At 37.0% G+C, this 24456-nt stretch overlaps 1 protein-coding gene across 1 annotated transcript in view; it reads left to right on the forward strand.

Moving 5' to 3' along the window:
• SLC30A9 (solute carrier family 30 member 9) overlaps window positions 1-24456 on the forward strand; it is a 54192-nt gene that overhangs the window by 391 nt on the left and 29345 nt on the right. The window contains 7 exon segments of the mRNA XM_047798703.1: window positions 3274-3426; window positions 12119-12181; window positions 13338-13437; window positions 16320-16412; window positions 16769-16784; window positions 16786-16852; window positions 23530-23588. Of these exon segments, the coding sequence (XP_047654659.1) occupies window positions 3274-3426; window positions 12119-12181; window positions 13338-13437; window positions 16320-16412; window positions 16769-16784; window positions 16786-16852; window positions 23530-23588 (551 nt within the window).

Here is a 24456-nt window from a genome sequence, read left to right on the forward strand (position 1 = left end):
CCCAGCACCTTCCTTTCAGGCCCAACCAGCAGGGACCCCTACAGGCCTCGATCCTGATGTCACCTATGGTCCTGGCATAGCCCCCCGCAGAATCTTGGGGGGCAGTTCGCGAGCCAGGAGAAATCCATGAAACCCACCAGTTTGTTGCAAATAAGTTACGTGAGCATCTCACCGTCCGGCGGTGACCGCCCCGCCTCTTCCTCCAGGCAGCGGGAAATTGCTGACTCCACAAAGTTCGAGAGTCTTTGGAGCTCATTGCCTTAGCTTCATTGATCACTTTTGGCTGAGCAGATATTCTTACCCTGCTCATGTTCTTGTACTCCCAACTCGTTGTATTAAATTTTCTAAGGAGGGAGTTGGGGGTTGCTCATTTACGAATCATCCCTAAATATGAGGGCATGACCATTCCACAGTTACTGAATGAGTAGTTAAGTTGAACAATCTTTTTGGTGAAAACGTGTGTGCTGGAGCCGTATGCTAGAACAAAAGTGGTTGTCAAGAGTTTTTATCCTTCTCTTTCGACTTTTTTTTTCTGACTCAAATTTTAATTGTCCAATAATTTCCGAAATAACATTGAACTTGCAGGTTTTAAATAGGCTTACATCCGTTTTTGCCGTAATTGCCATACCGTAGATTGTTTGATACTTGCTAACCAATAGGAGCAATGAGGAAGAGCGAGAACTATTTCTACTCCTAATAGGATCTTCCAGATTCCTGGGGATGAAGATTATTTACAGAAACATTTCGCAAAAATTTGTTTGAAAAAACTGGTAGCATGTTTCGTGACTTTGCAGTAGAAGTTGGAAGTTCTAGTCATTCAAGTTTATAAGTAAAATAAAGTATAATAATGCCTATGCTATGATAAGATAGGATCATATTCCTATCTTATTTTTACAGTGAATGTAAAAACTGGCTCTTAAAATCTCAGAAGGTTTAATTTTAACAGCACTGTTCTTGGGGCTTTTGGGTAGTGATTTAACTGTTGAGTTTTCCTGTATTGGAAATATAGCTGATTCTCTTGTGAATGAAATGAATTATATGATTATACTGTACTCCAAAATCCCCAATTAGACTTTCTAGCATAATCGCTTCTACTGATCAAGCAGTTTTGGCTTTTTACACTTAAAATTAGGTAGAGTGGCTGTTGAGTTTAATCTAAACCGCCTTTAAGTGTTGGTTAAAAGTTGAAATAGTGTAATTTGTAATTTATTACTGTCTGTGGCTGCCATGTCAAAAATTATGTGCCCTTTTTGCATCCTCCTTAAACTGCAGAAAATAATCACCTATCTCATCAGTCAGAAGGATTGCAAAGTTGTTTGCAGTGTTTATTATTGAAAAATTAAAATGTGTTTTCAGGCTTAAAAACACTGAATAGATTTTTAAAGCAACCTTGTTTGTGAAAATTTAGTTTCAATAATGCTGAAATGGTTTTTAAAAGGGCAACTACAATTATGGTAAAACAATAATTATTTAGAAAAAAGTACTAATTAAGTTGGATGCATGTAAGAAGCAAATATTTGAAGAACTTTGGAGGAAAAATTCTAAAAACAGGTGTTTTTCTTTGTTAAGTAAATTATATACTTCTAAAGTTTCTGTATGGATGGGAAAAACTTGTAAGGTAGAGGAGGAAACTTTGAAGGAAACAGTTGCTCTATTTGCATACTTAAAAATGATAAATACCTGTAGGTCAAACTGAAAACATTTAAAAGCAAAAAGGGGAGCTCCCGTCGTGGGTCAGTGGAAAAGAATCTGACAAGTATCCATAGGGATGCAGGTTTGATCCCTGCCTTGTTTAGTGGAGGCATTGCCACAAGCTTCAGTGTAGGTCGCAGGTGCACCTCAGATCCAGTGTGGCTGTGGCTGTGGTATAGGCGGGCAGCTGCAGCTCCAATTTGACCTCTAGCCTGAAACTTCCGTGTGCCAATAAAATAAAGAAAAATTTCAACTCTTAAATGCTTAACCTTCCATTCTTGGAGAAACTTGACTATCTCTAATGATATAATGTCATCATTTCACCTAAACCTTTAGAAAATGTATAAATTATATTTAGACAGTTTTTAAATTTTAAAAGCTTAAAAGAGTGAAAAACAGAGGGGTGGAAGTTCTCATGTGACCCAGCAGATTAAGAATCCAACATTGTCACTGCAGAGGCTTGGGTTGCAGTTTTGGCCCGGGTTCAATCCCTGTCCTGGGAACTTCCACATGCTATGGGCACAGACTAAATAAATAAATAAATAGGAATTCCCGTCGTGGCTCAGTGGTTAATGAATCCGACTAGTATCCAGGAGAACGTGGGTTTGATCTCTGGCCTTGCTCAGTGGGTTAAGGATCTGGCGTTGTGGTGAGCTGTGATATAGGTTGCCGATGTGACTCAGATCCCGTGTTGCTGTGGTTGTGGCATAGGCCAGCAGTTACAGCTTCTGTCTGACCCCTAGCCTGGAAACCTCCAAGTGCTGTGGGCGTGGTCAGAAAAATAAATGAATGAATGAATGAATGAATAAATAAATAAACAAAGGCTTACATGAAAGCAGAGACAAATAGATTTATTTTTCTACCACTTTGATGCAAATGTAGAATATATTTTCCTTCTATGTTTCAGCCCTCCACAGCCAACCCGATGCAGCAGCTGAAGTGCTTTGTAAATAGTCTTCTATTTTTCCCTCAATTAGAATTCGCATGTACTGAGGAATATCACCAAATGTTGATCTAATTATCTGATTTTAAGAAATCAGTGACAGTATGAATAACTGATTAATATAATTCACTTATTGATTATGAAATGAAAGAGGACTAAATCTCTAGCTAGCAGGAGGAAGACAGGGTAATTTGGGGTAGGAAGCCTTCCTGATCTTACCCCCTCAGAAGTTTTTATTATGAAAATTACATTATGCCAACATTTTTTTAGCAAGCAACCAGCATACAAAATCAAGAGTTTCTTTTATAAGCCAGAGACCTTTCAGAGTAGCTGAATAATATGAATGTTTTATTTGACTATATGATTTAAAAGTTTCCATATAAATAAATTTACAAATTAGGGAAAAAAAGAAATATTATCTTAACTTTGCCTTTACAAAAAAATAGACCCTGTACACCTAAGGGTCAATTAAATACTTACATGGAAGGGGTTGCTTAGCATTGTGCATTTGGGTATATAGCAGAGTGAAAGTTTCACAGTTATTCTGTAAAATTATTTTCTTTCTAATCATAGGTATGTTTTATTAGGTATAAAAATCCTTATTGTTAGTTTAAAAGTAAATTTTTCTTTTCTTTTAGAATGGCAGAATTTAGTGCCATTTGGAAGCTTTTCAAACATTGTTCCCTGTTGCACGCTGAATCAAGTAAAGTTGTACTCCACAAATGTTCAGAAAGAAGGACAGGGATCACAAACTCTCAAAATGGAAAAAGTACCATCATTTGATGAAACTGGTACGTATAAATCTTTTAAAACAATTTTTTTCTGTATCCTGGTATAGTTTGCCTAAGATTATTGGTTTTTGAATGTTTGATAGAACTTACATGTAAAACCATCTGGACTAGTATTTTCTTTGTGAGGAACCTTTAAACTGCTAAATTACTTTCTTTTAATTTTTCTGTTTCTGTTTTACTCTTGGTCAGTTATATATTTTTTCTAGGAATTTATCCACTTCAACTAAATGTTTAATTAATTGACAAAGTTCATGATACTCTCTGTATACTCTTAGTAGCGTATATAGTTACACCCTTTTTTAAATTCCTTATATTTTTTCCTTGTGTTTGTCTTATTTCTTGATTAATCTTGCCAGAACTTTGTCCATTTTATTATTTTTCCAAGTAATAATTTTTTTGCTTTGAACCTTTATATTGAATATTTGTTTCCTATTTCATTAATTTCTACTTTTATCTTAATTATATTATTTCTACTTCCTCTGTATTTATTTACTCTTGATTTTTTAACTCTCAGTTAGCTATTTTACTCATTAATTTTGAACATTTCTTCTTTTCTAAAGTAGGAATTTAAGCCATGATAATTCTGATGGTGAATTTGATATTCTCTCCTTATTATTCTCCCTAAAATTTTCCTTTGGCTATTTTTTTTTTGTCTTTTTGTCTTTTGTCTTGTTGTTGTTGTTGTTGCTATTTCTTGGGCCGCTCCCGCTGCATATGGAGGTTCCCAGGCTAGGGGTAGAATCGGAGCTGTAGCCACCGGCCTACACCACAGCCACAGCAACACGGGATCCGAGCCTCGTCTGCAACCTACACCACAGCTCACGGCAACGCCGGATCGTTAACCCACTGAGCAAGGGCAGGGACCGAACCTGCAACCTCATGGTTCCTAGTCAGATTCGTTAACCACTGCGCCACGACAGGAACTCCTCCTTTGGCTATTTTAAAGCTATGTTATCAGATGTATACACATTTAGAATTGTTATATAACACTGATAAAGTATACCTTTTATTGGTATATTACAACTCTTTTTTTAGTGACATCTCCACCAGAATTCATTGGTATTTGCCTGGTATAATTTTTCCTTTGACTTTAACTTTTTTTGTCCTAATTTGATATTTTTTGTCTTTTAACGGAAAGTTTAGCCTGTTTACATTTATTATAATCATTTGTATGTTTTGACATATTTCTACCATTGTATCATGTACTTCCTTTTGCTTTTTTTTTTGCATTAAAAAAAATTTTTATTGGAGTTCCCATTGTGGCTCAGTGGTAACAAACCTGACTCGTATCTGTGAGGGCTCGGTTCCATCCCTGGCCATCCTCAGTGTGTTAAGGATCTGGCGTTGCTCTGAACTGTGGTGTAGGTTGCAGACTCGGCTTGGATCTGGCGTTGCTGTGGCTTTGGAGTAGGCTGGCAGCTGTAGCTCTGATTCAACCCCTAGCCTGAGAACTTCCATGTACTGTGGGTGCAGCCCTAAAAAGACAAAAAAAAATTTTTCTTCTCACTCCATTATCCCCTCTCCCTCATGCACATACTTGTTGGAGAGCTGTATACTTTATGCCTGTCTAAAGCTACAGTAACTTAGAAGTTTACTTTCATTTTGAAAAATGCAAAGACCTTAGAACACTTTTAACTCTGGACATTCCCTCTGAACTTAACATTTTATTTGTTGGATTTGTATTTTGTGTCTATTCTGCTCTCTTTTTCTTCTATAAAATACATATTTTTATTTGTTTAAATTTATCTAAAATCCTTGTTAACCATCTTATTTCTCTGGTCTGTCTGATGTACATCCAATAGAAATTCCTTTAGGTGAGGGTCTTTTATGATAAAGGCACATTTAATATCTTATTTCATTGTCTTCTGCTATTGCTGTTGATGAGTCAGATATCATGCTTTTGTTTTCATATCTTTTCTGTTTGATTTCTTTTTAATTTGATTAACTTTACTTTGAAAGTCTTTTCCTTTGGTGTTAACTGCAGTGTTACTATGAAGTGACTTGGTGTGTATTTCTTTGTATTTATCCTGCTTAAGATTTGTTGGGCTTCCTGGATCTGAGAATTGGCATTTTTCTACAGTTCTGAAATTCTACAATTCTCTCTTACTATTCCTTGAAATATATGTTACCACCTCTCTTTCTCTTTTATCTGTTTTTGAAATTCTAGTTAGAAATATTTTAGATATCCTTGCTTTATTTTTCATGTCTCTAAAACTCTCTGACATACTTTGTATTTCTTTATCTTTCTGGTCTGGATCCTGGATTATTTCCTTAGGTGTACCTAGTTCACTAATTCCCTCTTTAGTTGCCTCTAATCTGCTGGCTGTTACATATGTTAGGTTTTTAATTTTAGTGATTATATTTTTCATTTCTAGAATTTTTTTTTTTTCACCTTGCTTGGTTGGTCTCTTGTTCCTTGCTTATGTTTTCAAAACTTTAATAGCCGTAGCTATTTTGTATTCTGTGACTGAAAATTTTGCTATCTGAAATCTTTTGGTTCTTACTATATTATCTTTTTTTTTTTTTTTTCTCTTTTGACTACCCCCATAGTGTGCAGAAGTTCCCAGGCCAGGGATCAAACCCATGCCATATTAGCAATCTGAGCCACTGCACTGACAATGCTGGATCCTTATCCTGCTGCACCCCAAGGGAACTCCATCTTACTATATTATCTTTTCCTTCTGTTTCTTGCTCTCATGCATGATCATCAACACATGATGATCTGTGTTTTTAAACTGAGAATTGTTCATTTTCCATGTCATTTTATGTCTTGGAATGATGCCTCCAATTGAGGATGTGTTCCTGCACTTGTCTCCATTAGCTGCTGGGGGCACAACTGGGGACCATGTTAAATTGTCAGCTTAAGATTTTTTAGACCACATTGATAGCATGAATTCAGACTACAAACTTGTGTAAGCTGCCTTATCCCTAGTATTTCAGGTTTGTTTGTTTGTTTGTTTTCCCCCTTCTTCACTACTTAACTCTGAAGTAGAGGCAGGCTTGCTTCTTTGCAGTTTCCTTCTGTGTGTGTTTTCTCTAGGTCATAGTTATATCAAGTGTCCAGCTTTTTTTTCTGGGTATTTCCTGTTAGACTCTGCATCTTTAGCAGAACCTAGTTTGATTCTTTGTCCTCCCATGCCCCTTGTAGCTGTGGAAGTAGAAGCTCAAAGAGTGTGAGTTTCAAAAGAAATCATCAGGGAGGAAAAATTGGCTTGGATGTGCTCTCTTATTCTATTAAAGTCCTGCTTTCCCTTCATTTTTGATCTCTTGGATCATTTTGCTAGCTTTAGCAATGCTGTTGAAAAAAAGATTTTGGGGGGGATATCTAGTCTGCTGTGCAGCATTAAAAAGAAGTCCTTATTCATATTCATTAATTAAGAAGTATTTATTGAGCCCCTTTTTGTGGCAGCAAATGAGTGACTCTCTGAGTACATATTCTCTTTATTACTAAAATAGAAAATTAACAAAAAAAGTGTAGTAAGTACTGTGGTAGAAGAAATACTGTGTGCTGGAGGGACACCGAGTCTTAATGTGGTTGAGAAAAGTTTCCATAAAGAAATGAATTAATGTCCTGAAAGAAAAGTACATATTAGTGTGATGAGTGGAGGAGAAAAAAAAGGTAACACTGCAAGGAATTTGGTGCGACTGGACTGGTGAGTAGAGGACTTGGTGGTGGAGTTTACAAGGGATGAAATTCAAGAGGTAAAAAGTAGTCATATCAGGGTTTATTTGGGAGTTTGGACTGTTTTGTAGGCAGTGAGACGCTATTAGAGTATTTTAAAGAGAAGTACTTAATCAGATTTAAGATTTTAGAAAGAACAAGATGCAGACTGGAAAACAGATTGCAAAGGAGGGAGACTAAAAATAGTAATACAAATGAGGCTCTAGACTAGGTTAATGCCAATGACTTTTTTAAGGGAGTGGATGAATGCAAGAAATTTAGGAGCTGAATAATGAAGATTAGGTGGTTGAATTTGGGAGACTGAAAGAGCGGGCCAAGGAAAGGACATGCCTGGTTACCAGAATGGATTGGATGATGGTGCAGGTGATTTCATTGTCTTCTAAAATTAGGAATACTGGAGTTCTCATTGTGGCTCAGCGGGTTAAGAACCCGACTAGTATCCATGAGGATTCGGGTTCAGTCCCTGGACTCACTCAGTGGGTCAAGGATCTGACATTGCCATGAGTTGTGGTGTAGGTTGCAAACATGTCTCAGATCCTGTGTTTCTGTGGCTGTGCTGCAGGCCAGCAGCTGTAGCTCCAGTTCAATCCCTAGCCTGCGAACTTCCATGTGCCATGAGTGCTGCCCTAAAAAGCAAAAAAAAAAAAAAAAATTAGGAATACCAAAGCTGGAGTATATTTTAATGAAAAGATGAGGATTCAGTCTTGGGCATCTTAGCAGATGACGGGTAGCCAGTTGAGTATATTGCTTTTCTGCAGTGAGACATTATTGTCTCTTGGCTACGTTACTGCAGTAGCCTCTCTCTGGGCTCTTTGCTTCCACTCTCACTTTCCAGTTATGTTTCAGCCAAACCAGCCTCCTTCTGGTTCTTAGAAAATACCAAACTTATCCTTGTTATAAGGGTGTTTGCTCTAGTTGCTTTCTCTTTCCAAGAGGCTCTTCTTCATGTGGCTAACTCCTTTTGGTCGTTTACAAATTATTTAGTGAAATATTAAGTGAAATGTCACCTCTGTGCGCGCACTGGTCAGTCTTTAATATTACCCTAATTTTATTTTTTATTTTATTTTATTTTTTTGTCTTTTTGCTGTTTCTTTGGGCCGCTCCCGTGGCATATGGAGGTTCCCAGGCTAGGGGTAGAATCGGAGCTGTAACCACTGGCCTACGCCGGAGCTACAGCAACGCGGGATCTGAGCCGCATCTGCAACCTACACCACAGCTCACGGCAACGCCAGATCGTCAACCCACTGAGCAAGGGCAGGGACCGAACCCGCAACCTCATGGTTCCTAGTCGGATTCGTTAACCACCGAGCCACGACGGGAACTCCCTAATATTACTCTAATTTTAATTCTTTGTATAGATAGCACTTTTTACTGACTGATATTTTCAGCATCTGTTGTAGTTCTTTTTTCCCCCTTGTTTCCAAGCCTTATGATAGCAGGAACTCCAGTGCCTAGAGCAGTGATTTGCACATAGTAGAGGTTTAATAAATTTTGTAAATGAGTGAATACAGAGAGTTGTCCTTGAGGATAGAGATTTAGGAGTTATTAGCTATATCCAGATGGTAACTGAAATTATGAGTGGGTTTGAGACAGTACAGGGAGAGATTTTAGATTGGGGAGATAAGATCTTCAAGGAGGAGCTTGCAAGGAATACCTGGAGAAGTAGGAGATAAACCAAGGAGAGTATGGTTAGGAGAAGAGAGTATTTGAAGAATAATAAACATTTCATGACTATGTTTCCTTTAGTTGGATGTCTTTCACAGGAGAAGATTTTACAGATTTCTTGAGAAACCTGTGTTTATGTTGATGATGTGTATTTTTCATCTTCTCCCCTAAGTCCCATCCTTTCTTTGGACTTCTGTGCAGTTTTAGCCAATTTCTCTTTTTCTTGTAGTGATGGAAAATTGCTGGGGTAGATATTGGTTGAGAGTTTGATATTAGAGGATGAGGAAATGGAAGTGTAATGAGTTCCCAAGTTCTAGAAATAGCATATTTGTTAGAATATTGAAATGGGAGAAGGGGGAGTTGCCATTGTGGCTCAGTGGTAACGAACTCAACTAGTATCCATGAGGATGCAGGTTCAATCCCTGGCCTCACCCAGTGGGTTAAGGATCCATCGTTTCTGTGAGCTATGGTGTAAGTCACAGAGGTAGCTCAGATCTGCTGTGGCTGTGGCTGGAAGCTGTAGCTCTGATTCGACCTCTAGCCTGGGAACTTCCATGTGCTGTGGGTGTGGCCCTGAAAAGACAATAGAAAAAAGAAATGAGAGAAGGAACAGGTGATGAAATAATGTAATTAAAGGTAAAACATGTTATAATCTTCTTCTGAGGTAAAATAAACCAAATACTTAATGTTGAGTCTGTTATACAGAATGCCTAAAATTGAAATCTGACTAGGTTTCTTTTTTCTCTGCTGTCTTGAAATAAAAATATTATTTTACTATATTAGGACTACATTGTTTATTGATGGCTTTATCCTGGGCTCGATTTTTCAGAATTTGCCTCTGCCAAATTAGACCTTGTTAGCCATCAGATAGACAGCAAGTAATTGCTTGATTGAAGGATAATTTGTATATTTAAGAGTTTGAGATTGACTTTTGAATAATTCAGATCACACGATAAAGTCAGAAAGAGCTCATTAAGAGGCAGAGACTTGCTAAGGAATCCTTAAGTTTTTAAGGAGCATTCAGATGTTTTAAATTTTAGTAAAATCAGTTTTAATTTTGCTAATGACAGCAGATGTGTGGCAAACAGCCAGCGCTTGAGCTTAAAACAAAATGTCTAGAGATATTCATGGATAGACTGTCTGGTTACTTATTGAAATCATAAAGACTCTACTCCAGTGATACTGATACAGTGTAAGTTTAGTAAGACAGTGGTGTGCAAAATAAGTATTCACACGTGTGTTGAGCCATTTACTAGCATTTCTTGTTTGTGGTTCTTAACACTATATAATTTAGTAAGATCTAGACAGTTTGCAATAAGAAGAATATTCAGAAATACCAGTTTTAGAGCATCTCATTTTATATGATTTGTTTGAATGACTTTGATCATTGTAGAAAGGAGGGCTGTCTATGAAATGTTAGATTTCAGTTGTTCGGGCACTAGGGTGACTGTTGAAAGCTTGTTACTCTACCACCCTGTCCCTTCACTCTTCTTTGCCCTGTGCTCTATTCCCCAAAACAAAACTTTAAGTAAATGATATATAGACTCTACAGGTAAAAATGGTTTAGAAGTGGTTTGCTGTGTAGCTTAACAACAACAAAAAATAAGAACTGATTAATGTCAAGTGTTACAAAGTGTAATTATTAATTAAATAAAAGTGTTTTTAAACCTCTTTAATTTACCAATAATGCTATCATAACCTACTTAAGATTTGATGAATAAAATCTTTTTGGATTTTCTGTATGTATTTTAGTTATTAGGACATAATATACCTATATATACCTATATAAGTCATTTCCCTAGTGGCTTTCACTAAAAAATAAAGAAATATACTAAAAATTCCATGTAAGATTTTTTGTTTTTGTTTCAAGGAGAGTTTTGCTTTTATTAGTGCCTATTCTGGGAGTTCCCGTCATGGCACAGTGGTTAACGAATCCGACTAAGAACGATGAGGTTGCGGGTTCGATCCCTGGCCTTGCTCAGTGGGTTAAGGATCTGGCATTGCCGTGAGCTGTGGTGTAGGTTGCAGATGCGGCTCAGATCTGGCGTTGCTGTGGCTCTGGCATAAGCCAGTGGCTACAGCTCTGATTCGACCCCTAGCCTAGGAACCTCCATATGCCATGGGAGTGGCTCTAGAAAAGGCAAAAAGGCAAAAAAAGAAAAAGAAAAAAAAAGTGCCTATTCTGTTGTCATTTAATTTATACATAAGAGCATTAAAAGGTAAATCAGTGGATATGCAGAAATTCTGATCAAAATAGCAGTAGCACTGTTGAACAAATGCTCTGAGATGTCTGTTCTACTTCTCACTTATTGGAATGATAAACAAAAGATACAAAGAGAAAACTGAAGAAGCAGTTGGACTCAAAAGACATGCTATAATCTAAGAAGTAGAACAGAAGGTGCCTGGTCCTGGGTCTGTAAACAGGCACTGGCAGCCAGGAGTTTGGCTCTTTTGGGGTGATAGGTCTAACAGTGCTACGTGCACAGACAGGCATTGGAGCCAGATTCACTGCATGAACTTACCCACCCCTCTCAGTCAGGAGGCTCAAGCTAGCCTCTTCCATTTGTTACCTAAGGCTGTGTCTTGTCTGAGGCTGGCAGGTAGGAAGGCAAAAGGAAGAACAGGAAATGGAATCTCCTGTTTGCTGGCTTGGAGAATGGACTGAAGGGTAGGAGTTTCAGGCTGGCAGCGTGAGATCTGGTTCAGGACAGAAAGGCCAGATTGAGTTCTGAGCACTAGAGCATGAGGAGGAGAGTGAAAGGGTATATCCTATCAGAATACAATTGCAAATTCCAAATTTTTAAGTACATGGAAGATCATACTGTAATGTATAAATGTATCAAATCAACATGCTGTACACATTAAACTTACAAAATGATATATGTCAGTTATATTGCAATTAAAAAAATACACATGTTGTTTTGTTCCTAGTTTTAAAAGAATGAACCTAAATTTTCACTGTTGAATACAATGTTTGTTACAGGTTTGTTTTATCCTTAAGGAAATTCCTTTTTGACCTAATTTTCTTAAAAAGGTTCGAAACTTCCACAGGTGGTGAATTTTATTAAATTGTATTAAATACTTTTTGTTTAGCTCCGGAAATGATTCTAGTTTTTCTTCTTCTGTCTGCTGATGAGAGGAATTAGTAGCTTTTCTAGTGTTTAACTACTCTTTCATTTCTAGGATAAATCCCACTTGATACATGACATATCTTTTTTATTTATTATGTCGTATTTCTTACTTTATAGATTATCTTTTTATTATTCCCAGATTATTAGCTAATATTAAGTTTATAGGTTTGTATGAAAACTGCTTATTTTAATTTTTTAAAAATAAACTTTACAGCAGAAAATATTGGTGCAGAACTGAAAGCTCCACTCCTTAAGCAAGAACCTCTCCAAGTAAGAGGTAAGTATGTTTTATTCTATTTTTTATTATAATGGTGTTTTGAATTAAATATTTTAAATTGGTTTATATAGAGCTCTTTATAGTTACATTACTTCTAAGGGTATATTCGGTTTTACTTTTATTTAAATACATTGACCATAAGGGTTTATTCTGTTTATAAGCTAATTTTCTATTGAAATTTTCTTTACATTTTGGTCATAAATTACGTGGTAATTGTTTTCTTTCCTAAAGCCCAAAAAGGAATAATGGCAAATAAAATTATCAATTGCTTTATCATATTTATTTATTTATTTATTTATTTTGCTTTTTGCTTTTTAGGGCTGCATCTGAGACATATGGAAGTTCCCAGGCTAGGGTTCAAATAGGAGCTTTAACTTTTGGCCTACACCACAGCCACAGCAATGCTGGATCCAGGCTGCTCATGGCAATGTCCAATCCTTAACCCACTAAGCAAGGACGGGAATTGAACCCACGTCCTCATGGATACTAGTCAGGTTCTTAGTCTGCTGAGCCACCATTGGAACTCCTCCCTATAATTTCTAACTGATAAAAATGTTCCTTATATTTACTTCACCTTTGTAACATTATGTGAAATAACACAGTGACTTTCAGACTTTTTTTGACTGCAACCCATATGAAAAATTCTAATGGTCTAGTATATATATATATATAAATTATTATATGTAACTGAAACAAAAGTTTTCACAAAAAATGCTTATTTGTTGTATGCAGTACTCTTTGATTATTTTCTTTTGATTTTTTTTATAAAATGCTGGTTTCACCAGTGTACATAAAACACTGAACTAGCATGTAATTTCTAATTGAAATGTCAGTTCATTTTCATTTAGATCCTATGCAATTTAAATTGTATTAGTACAGTTTAAACAGACCAGTAATGTCTATGCAAGGTGACCATTAAACAGAGGCTTGACATTTTGGCATCAGTTACAGATGAATCATAGAGATAAAATCTGGCTGGTTACAAGTGTATCATCTGTCTTATTCCATACTTGGAGAATTTTCTTCCAGTGCATCAGGAAAAACAACAGTTTTTCTAGAGTTCATTAGAAAGCTCACTTAAAAATCAGCATATGTTCATCTTTAAATGTGACTTCCAATTTATATTTAGTATGTTTTCCTATATTTTTGGTTTTAGTCAAAGCAGTCCTTAAAAAGAGGGAATATGGACCAAAATACACTCAGAATAATTTCATCACTGGAGTCAGAGCAATGAATGAGTTCTGCCTCAAATCCAGGTACAGTATTTTTTTTTTAATGTGGTAATTTGCTATATCTAATCTAAACAACCTGTTATTTCTTAGAATTTGTTACTTGCTACCATTCATGTGAAAACTTTACCATGGCTCCTTCCTAAGTTGAAGAATATTTTTTTATTCATCAGTTAAATATGAAAATTATTAACTTACTAAACTGAATTCTGCTTCAGTGTGAGTAATTCCAGTCTTTCTTGGCTCCTTTAACTCAAAAAGCCAGGTTCTTTAAAATCTCTGTATCATACAAGAGCCTTAGGAGTTTTTGTTTTTGTTTTCCCCTTTTTGGGCTGCCTCACGGCATGTGAAGTTCCTGGGCCAAGGATCAGATCCAAGCGACAGTTGTGCTCTACACCACAGCTGTGGCAACGCTAGGTCCTTTAACTCACTGTGCTGGGCTGGGGATTGAACCTGTGTCTTGGCTCTGCAGAGATGCCACTGATCCTGTTGTACCATAGCAGGAACTCCAGAACCTTAGGAGTTTTATTGTTAATATCTAGCAGAATTATCTATAAGATTATTTCCTTTTTTTTTTTTTTTTGTCTTTTTAGGGCCTCACTAGAGGCATATGGAAGTTCCCAGCTACGGGTCGAATCTTGAGCTGTAGCCTCTGGCCTACCACCGCAGCCACAGCAACACCAGATCCAAAGTTTGCCTGTGACCTACACCACAGATCATGGAAACACTGGATCCTTTAACCCACTGAGTGAGGCCAGGGATCGAACCTGTGTCAGATTCGTTTCTACTGAGCCACGACAGGAACTCCAGGATTATTTGCATATTTGTATGACTTTAAAATTTGGGGGTTTTTTTGTCTAGCAGAGTTGAGTACTTAATTTAATAATCTTTATATTCACACTCTTCCAACTGTGGTTTTTGTTGAGTATAACTTATTTTGCTTTTTTCTGGTATCTTGTTATTAATTAGCCTCTTTGTATGTCTCCCTAGAGAAGCCATATTTATGTGGAAGAATTCTTGGCAGTTTAGACATGAGATGATCTAGACTTCTCCCTCCTTTCCCCCATGGTTATATGTTCTGTGGTATAATATCAAGAAATAAGGATTCCTATAATCAGTTTTATAGCTTGTACAACTAATGAAAGAACAATCAGTTATATTAATGATGTAAAACTATATTCTGTTTCACATACAAAAATTTATGAATTAAGTAGGTTAGGTATTGCTGACTCCACATTATAGGCCAGAGAACATAATAAAGATGTTAGTGGTGACCTAGCTCATTTATTGAGTCAGTGGCAGAGCGGGAATCAGAATATACATCTTGTTACCTGGTCCAGACTTTTTTTTTTTTTTTACTTATGTGTGATAGCTGATTGTTGACTTTTCTCTCTCTCTCCCTTTTTTTCCGTTTTGGCCACACCCACAGCATACAGCAATTCCTGGGTCAGGGATCGAACTCTAGCCATAGCAGTGACAGTACCACGTCCTTAACTCATTGAGCCACAGAGGAATTCTGATTATTTTAAACTCCAGGTTTAACTTCTGTAACTTTTTTGGTGGGGGGGGGGGGGTTAGGGCCACACGCTTGGCATATGGAGGTTCCCAGGCTAGGAGTCCAGCCGGAGCTACAGCTGCTGGCTTGCACCACAGCAACCCCAGATCCTCAACCCACTAAGCAAGGACAGGGATTGAACCTGCAACCTCATGGTTCCTAGTTGGATTCGTTTCCGCTATGCCATGATGGGAACTCCTTAACTTCTATAACTTAATTCATTCTGTAGTCACCAGATTTTTGTTGATAGGTCTTTTCATTACTATTACAAAATTTCCCAAGGAAGACTAATGATCAAATTTAGAATGACTCTTTAGCAGTGACTTGATGAATGTATAAACCTTTCAGGATTTAAGAGAAAGGAAAATGATTAAATAGCATGAAATTGACATATGCTCTTTAAGTTTTATTGAAGTATACTTGCTTTACAATGCTGCGATCATTTCTGCTGTACAACAAAGTGATTCAGTTATACATATACACACATCCATTCTTTTTCAGATTCTTTTCCCATATAGATTGATATATACTCTTTACTTGATACCTATGAATAATACTACCATTTAGTATTAGTCTGGATATAAACAAATGACTGTAAATATTAAATTTAAATTCTTCAGTAGAGGAATGATACCCTAATCCATGTTTTTTCCACTTTTCACTTTTTTTCTTTATATATCGGACGTTGCAATATGTGTCCATAGCAGATAAAATACAAGTACCATTAAAGGAATTGACTTTCTGTATATTATGTTACAGAATCTTTATTGAACAATAAGGTTTTTAATCTCTAAACCACTTTTTGTGTACAAAATATCACCTTTAACTTGATTTTTACAGGCTATACAGATTTAGCTTTTAAGATAAGGATCAAGGGAGGGGGTTCCATTGTGATTCGGTGGGTTACGAACCCAACTAGTATCCATGGGGATGTGGGTTCGTTCCCTGGCCCTGCTCAGTGGGTTAAGGATCCTGCATTGCTCATGAGCTGTGGTGTAGGTTGCAGACGTGGCTGTGGTGTAGGCTAGAGCAGCTGTGGTTCTAGCTTGGGAACTTGCATATGCTGTGGGTGCAGCCCTAAATAAATAAATAGATAAATAAATAAAATAAATAAAATGAGGATCAGGAAATTCCCTGGTGGTGCAGTGGCACTGTCACTGCTGTAGCTCAGGTGGCTACTGTGGCGAGGGTTCAGTCCCTGGCCCAGGAACTTCTACATGCTGCTGGTGTGGCCTGGGAAAAAATAAATAAGATGAGGATCAGTGTAGTGGCTTTTATCTGCTCTTAATAATCCTTTTAAGTACATGAACTATATGAACTTTGTCTGAATAAATTCAACATGTTTCTTCTTCAGCGATCTAGAACAGCTTCGAAAAATCAGACGACGAAGTCCTCATGAAGATACTGAGTCCTTTACTGTATACTTGAGATCAGATGTGGAGGCAAAGTAAGAACCTAGTTCTTTTAGAGTAAAAATACAAGCTGAATTAATAAAAACGCATTTTAGACAGATTCAGAATTTTTTAAATGACATATTATAAAAGCAGAGTATTTTTCTATTTGCAGATTTGTTTATCTGAGAGTTACTAGTAGGTACTCTTTAGCTAAAAAAAAATGTATAAGAAAATTTGCTTTGGAATTTACTCTTACTGTTTAGAGTTAATTTAGAGAAGTTTCTTAAGTGCTTTATATTTTTTCTGAAAGACTTTATTATGCTTTGTTGTTAAATTCTCTTTTAATTATAGTTACCTAGATTTATAAAAGTCATTAAATTGTCATTGTTGGTGGCCTGTGTGTACATAGATCTTTGGAAGTTTGGGGGAAGCCCTGAAGCTCTTGCCAGAGAGAAAAAACTTCGTAAAGAAGCAGAAATAGAATATAGAGAAAGTAAGTATATTCTAGTCTAGTCTAGTCTAGTCTATTTATTTTTTGTCTTTTGTCTTTTGAGGGTCACACCTGCAGCATATGGAGGTTCCCAGGCTAGGGGTCTAATCGGAGCTGTTGCTGCCGGCCTACGCCAGAGCCACAGCAACGCCAGATCCAAACCACATCTTCGACCTACACCACAGCTCACAGCAATGCTGGATCCTTAACCCACTGAGCGAGGCCAGTGATGGAACCCGCAACCTCATGGTTGCTAGTCGGATTCGTTTCCACTGCGCCACAATGGGAACTCCATGTACATTCAATTTAAAGCTGAATTAATTGAAAAGCAACTTGTAAGTAACCTGTAATAACTGTATTTTCCCTAGTGGTTTTCCACCTCTTGGCTTTGGTTTTGTTGGTTGCAGCAAACATCAATTTTCATTTTTGAGATTTCACTGTTTTATAAAAATACCTATTTGTTTTCTCCTCTATGGCTTTTTAAAGATCATGAGAGCAAACACAGCTAGTTTGTGGTTTCTATAAAACATGAATATGAAAACTTAGGGTCTGACTTGAAGAACAGGTACGATGTTCTAAAAGTGAATCCTAGTTTCTACGAGGTTTTGGCTTCTCAGAAGTAAACAACTGTTGAGTATCTTTATATTCACAGATATACAAAGAGAGCTGTACTTAAATCCACAGGAATGAAACATTTGCTTTTCTTTTTTTAAATTTATTTTTAATTGAGATAACCTTAATTTATAACATTATGTGTTTCATGTATACAAGGTTATATTTCTTTTTCCTTTTTTGTCTCTTGTCTTTTTTAGGGCCACATTCATGGCATATGGAGGTTCCCAGGCTGGAAGTTGAATTGGAGCTGTAGCCGCTGGCCTATACCACAGCTACAGCAATGCGGGATCTGAGTCACATGTGAACCTACAGCACAGAATCACGGCAACACTGGATCTTAACCCAGTGAGCAAGGCCAGGGATCGAGCCTGTATCCTCATGGATGCTAGTCGGGTTTGTTAACCGCTGAACCACAACAGGAACTCCAAGGTTATATTTCTAATTTTGTGTGTTTTCCACCAAAAATTTAGTTTCTGTTACTGTACAGTTGATCCATTTTACCCATTTTCACCATCCTCTGTCCCTTCCTCTCTAGTAACCACTACTGTGTTCTCTGTATCTGTATGTGTGGTTTGGTTTGGATTGTTCATTTTGTTTGTATGTTTGTTTGTTTTTATATTCCATATATGAAAGAAGTCATATGGTATTATCTTTCTCCCTCTGACTTGTCCTCACTTATCAGATGGCAAGATTTCATCTTTTTTTAATGGCTGAGTAGTATTTCATTGAGTAAAAATACTGTATCTTTATCCATTCATCTGTTGTTGGGCACTTAACGTTGTTTTCATATTTTGGCTATTGTAAATGATTCTGCAAGGAACATAAGGTGCACATATCTTTTCTAATTAGTGTTTCACATTCTTTGGAAAAATACCCAGAAATGGGGTAGCTGGATCATATAATTTTTTAATTTTTTGAGGAAACTCTATACTGTTTTCCTTAGTGGCTGTACTAATTTGTATTCCCATCAGCAGTGCACAAGGGCTCCCTTTTCTCCATGTCCTCATCAACGCTTGTTTTTTTTTGCCTTTTTGATGGTAGCCATTCTGACAGATGTCTCATTGTGGGTTTGATTTGCATTTCCTTAATAATTAGTGATATTGAACATCTTTTCATGTCCCTGTTGGCCCTCTGTATGGAAAAAACTTCGGAAAATTTTCTTTTCAGCTCTTCTGCCCATTTTTTAATTGGATTGTGTGGATTTTTTTGTTGTTGAAGTGTATGAGTTCTTTATATTTTTTGGCTATTAACCCCTGATCAGATATTTCATTTGCCGATATCTTCTCCTGTTCAGTAGGTTGTCTTTTCTTTTTGTTAATGATTTCCTTTGCTGCGCAGGAGCTTTTTAGTTTGATATAGTCCCATTTGTTTGTTTTTGCTTTTGTTTCCATTGCCTGAGGAGATAGGTCTAGAAAAATACTGTGAAGATCGATGTCAAAGGATGTATTGCCTGTGTTTTCTTCCAGGATTTTTTTATGGTTTCAGGTCTTATATTCAAATCTTTAATCCACTTTGAGTTGATTTTTGTGTATGATGTGAGATAATGGTCTAGTTTCTTTTCTTCTTCTTCTTTTTTTTTTTTTTTTTGGTATGTAGTTGTTTGGTTTTCCCAGTAGCATTAATTGAAGAGACTATCCTTTCTCCATTGTATGTTATTTGCTCCTTTGTCATAAATTAATTGTTCATATATGCATGGGTTTATTTCTGGGCTCTCAATTCTGTTGCATTGATCTCTCTCTCTCTGTTTTTTCTGCCAATCCTATGCTATTTTGATTCCTATGGCTTTGTAATGTAGTTTGAAATCAGGAAGCATGAAACCTTAGAGCTTTATTCTTTTCTCAGTGTTGCTCTGAGAGAATCTGCTGTTTCTAATAGGAGCTATTTGAGGTCTTTTGTGATTTCATATAAATTTTAGGGTTTTTTGTTCTGTTTCTGTGAAAAATGTCCTTGGGGTTTTGATAGGGATGCATTGAATCTGCAGCAGAAATGTTTACTTGCAATGAAAGAAATACATACTGGGGGTCAGGGAGCCACAGAATTTGGTATCACTTACTCAGTAAATGGCTTCCATTGGGCTTCTTTATAGGTAATACAGGTGCTAAAATAGGATATGATCAGGTGTTATTCCAGTAGGGCATAATATATTGGGGGAATTAGATAATTAGATACTGGTACAACAGTTATAGTTCTGGTACTCCAAACAACTGAACAGTAATGTGGCAGGATTAAAGTAGAGATGGAGGTGCTAGTACCTGCAAAAAATATATGTATGTATATTTTTTCTTGTCAGGCTTTATTTCGGAGGATTCTGAATTCTTTAACTATTTAAGTTCTGCCCAGGACCAAGGCTTAAATTCTGAGATAGTTATGATCAGTAGTACAGGAAGAAAAGGGATGGAGAGGGTTTCTTGAGAGTATAGGTGTTCAGAGTCAGGTAGAAGGGCAGTGGGATGGGAAGGGGATTAGGGAGATGGGGGAGAACAAGGAGAAGATATACAAGGAAGGAAAGAATAAAATAGGCAAAACCATGCTGCCCAAATTCTACTGCTGCCCAGTGGAAACATCTCAGATTGGCTCCTAAGTCCTTTTGTCATAACTCTGGTCCTTGCTTTTAGATACAGTAAGATGTTTCCGGTTTAGTTTATGTATTTCCTGCCCCAGATTGAGAATCTGCTGTTTCTAATAGGAGCCCCTTTTTCCTTTTTTGGGGGGAAGGGGGGGTCTTTTTATAGCTGTACTTGCAGCATATGGAGGTTCCAGGCTAGGGGTTGAATTGGAGCTGTAGCCACTGGCCTATGCCACAGCAACATCAGATCTGAGCCACATCTGCAGCCTATACCACAGCTCATGGCAACACTGGATCTTTAACCCACTGAGCAAGGCCAGGGATTGAACCTCCATCCTAATGGATGCTAGTCAGATTCATTTCTGTTGAGCCACGACGGGAACTCCCCCTTTTCCTTTTAACAGGAAATAAATTGAGAGACCTGTAGACATTAGAATTACTCATTTTTATACATTGATATATTTTTTAGGTCTTTTTAGTGGTTAGAACTAGGAAATACTTGTTTTTTTAAGTGAAAATACATGGGTTATTCTGATAAACTTTTTTTTTGTATTTTTTACACTGAAAAATCTTATTTCTTAATTCATTAACATAATTATATTTTTGGTTTGTTCTTATATGTATATATGCACACATGGAGAGAATACAGTATAGTTTCATTTTGATACATTATCAGTATTATTGGTATCAAGGTGATTTAAGATTTCTATTTTTCCTTTTGTCTTTAATATATGTTGCACTAGGGATATATAGTCAGTTGTCTATGCTTTAAAGTCGCTTGTAATTTCTCACTGTATGGATTAAACCATATCATAGATACAAATTAGGTTTATTTGTTTCAGTTTGCATTTGATTTTTAGAAATGTAGTTTATTTTTTGTAGAACAGTTATATGATTCCAAAATCACATCTACCAGACAAACTACTTCAGAGAAGTTTAGCTTCCACCTGTCTTCTCTACCCTTACTCCTTCCCTTTCCCATAGGTAACTGAAAAATTAGTTTGGAGGTTATTTTTTCCATTAAAAAATATAATAAAATAGCATGCATACTGGTAATTAATACCTCCCTTTTCATAAATAAGGCATAAACTATACATACTTTATGTCCTTTTTTACTTGATAATATGTTCTGGGGAACAGTCCATAGCAGGAAATAGAGACATTTCTTCATGTCTATTATCATAGTTTATTCAGTTATTCTCTAATAGGTCATTCCTGGTCTTCTACTACTAAAATAATGATACACCATAGTTTATTCAGTTATTCTCTAATAGGTCATTCCTGGTCTTCTACTACTAAAATAATGATACCATGACTAGCCTTGTACATATACTAAAGGAAATATTGAAAGTACAAAATTTGAGAAAGCTCATTAATAGAAAAAAATTTTTTTCGGGCGGTGGGTGGGTGGGAAGGGAGCCGTTCTCAGGCAGGGATCAAACCTGTGCCATAGCAGTAACAATACCAGATCCTTAACCTGCTGAGCTACCAGGGGAGCTCCCCTATATTTTTATTTTTATTTTTATTTTGTCTTTCTAGGGCCACAACTGTGGCGTGTAGAGGTTCCCAGGCTAGAGGTCTAATCACAGCTGTAGCCGCCAGCCTATGCCACAGCCACGGATCTGAGCCATGTTTGTGACCTACACCACAGCTCATGGCAATGCTGGATCCTTAACCCACTGAGCTAGGCTCAGGGATTGAACCTGCAACTTCATGGGTCCTAGTCTGATTGGTTAACCACTGAGCCACAACGGGAACTCCCCTCCCCTATATTTTTAAAACTTAAGCTAAAAATGGAGAATTGGTTCTTGTATCAGGCTTAAAAAACTCATATTTTTTAGTTAATACTGAGAAGAGAATCTTAGCAAACTGCCTTTATCTCACTGCAAAATGCAATATAAAATTTATCATTTTAACTTTTTAAAGTGTATAATTCAGGAGTGTTAAGTATATTCACATTGTTATGAAACAGCTCCAGAAAATATTTTCTAGAACTCTTTTGTCTTGCAAGACTGAAACTATACATGTTAATTCTCTTTAACCCCTCCCTCTGGCCCCTGATAACTACTGTTTTTTTTTCTGTTTCTATGAATTTGACTGCTGTAGATACCTCATGTAAATAGAATCATACAGTATTTGTCTTTTTGACTAAGTTATTCCCTTAGCATAATGTCCTCAAGGTTCAACCATGTGATAGGATTTTCTTCCTCTTAAGTCTGAATAATATTCCATTGTATGTAGAGCACAAGTTTTTTATCCATTTATTTATCCATGGGTATTTTGGTTGCTTTCACTTCTTGCCCATTGTGGATAGTGCTACCTATGGTTTTGAGTGTAAAAATATCTCTTTGAGATCCTACTTTCATTTTTTTTTTGTTTTTGGCTATATCCAGGAGTGGAATTGCTAGATTGTATGATCATTTTTAATTTCTTGAGGGACCTCCATATTGTTTTCCATGGCAGTTCCAATATTTTATAATCCTACCAACATACTCAGGATTCCAGTTTCTCTGCATCTTTGCCTACACTTACTAGTTTCTGATTTTTTTTTTTTTCTTTTTAGGGGCCAAACCTCAGCACATGAAAGTTCCCAGGTTAGGGGTCGAATTGGAGCTGCAAGAGCCAGCCTACGTGATAGCCACAGCAATGCCAGATTTAAGCTATATCTGTGACCTACACCACAGCTCACGGCAGTGCTGGATTCTTAACCCACTTAGTGGGGCCAGGGATCGATCCCACATCCTATGAATACCACAGGAACCTGGGGATTTTTTTTGGAGAGTAGCCACTCTTTCCTTTTTTGTTTTTTGTTTTTTGCTTTTTAGGGCCACACTCGTGGCATATGTAAGTTCCCAGGCTAGGGGTTGAATCAGAGCTACAGCTGCTTGTCTACACCACAGCTCACAGTTTGCATCTGCAACCTATACCACAGCTCACACCAACGCTGGATCCCTGACCCACTGAGTGAGGCCAGGGATCAAACCCACATCCCTCATGCATACTAGTCAGATTCCTTTCTGCTGCACCACAACATGAACTCCAATAGTAGACACTCTGATGGGTGTGAAGTGATACCTCATTGTGGTTTTGATTTGCATTTCTCTAATGATTAGTGGTATGAGCTTCCTTTTGTATGCTTGTTGGCCATTTGTATATCATCTTTGGAGAAAATTCTAATTCAAGTCCTTTGCCTATTTTTGTTTTATTTTATTTTATTTTTGGCTGCACCTGCACCATGCAGAAGTTCCCAGGCCAGCGATTAAACTGAGCAATGGCAGTGACAATGCCAAGTCCTTAATCACTGGGCCTCCAGGGAACTCCCTGCCTATTTCTTTAATCAGGTTACAAATTTAGCTTTCTTATAATAAATAACCTAATATTTGTATTGGTAACTAGTAGAAGACTATTTAACATGGTCTTAGAATAATTCTATTAATCTGAAATGTGACTGATAAGAATATGTATGCACTAAATGTGTTGTGTAATTCTTTTCTTCTAGGGTTATTTCAAAACCAAAAAATATTGAGAGAATACAGAGACTTTCTGGGAAATACTAAGGTAAGAATATCTTTCTGTTAATGTTATGTATGTATGTATGTGTTGTGGAGCAAAATCCTAGTATCAGTCCATTGTCAGTGTCCAGCATGTCTATAATCTGATTCCAAGATATTCTTTTTTTTTAATAATGATTTTTTTTTCCATTATAGCTGGTTTACAGTGTTCTGTCGATTTTCTACTGTACAGAATGGTGACCCAATTACACATACATATATATATTGTTTTTTCTCACATTATCATGCTCCGTCATAAGTGACCAGACATAGTTCGCAGTGCTACACAGCAGGATCTCATGGCTAATCCATTCCAAAGGCAATAGTCTGTATCTATTAACCCCAAGGTCCCCATCCATCCCACTCCCTCCCCCTCCCCCTCGGCAACCACAAGTCTATTCTCCAAGTCCATGATTTTCTTTTCTGTAGAAAGGTTCATTTGTGCCATCCAAAATATTCTTTTTTTTTTTCTTTTTCTTTTCTAGGGCCACACCCGTGGCATATGGAGGTTCCCAGGCTAGGAGTCTAATCAGAGCTGTAGCTGCTGGCCTATACCACATTCACAGCAACGTGGGATCTGAGCCGTGTCTGTGACCTACACCATAGCTCACAGCAAACACCAGATCCCTGACCCACTGAGCAAAGCCACGGATCAAAAACCTGCATCTTCATGGATACTAGTTGGATTTGTTTGCACTTCACCACTACAGAACTCCTTTAAAGACTGTCCTTATTTAGATAGTTGTAGCCAGCTCTACCCCTTCTTTCCCAGATACAGAGCCATGGAAGAATAGAAGGGAATGTGCACCAAATTCTAGAATAAAGGAGGGAGCTAAGCATGCCCACATTCTCTCCCCAGTTTACCAGTTTTGTTC

Source organism: Phacochoerus africanus, chromosome 10, assembly GCF_016906955.1.
Source record: "Phacochoerus africanus isolate WHEZ1 chromosome 10, ROS_Pafr_v1, whole genome shotgun sequence".
Classification (NCBI taxonomy): domain Eukaryota; kingdom Metazoa; phylum Chordata; class Mammalia; order Artiodactyla; family Suidae; genus Phacochoerus; species Phacochoerus africanus.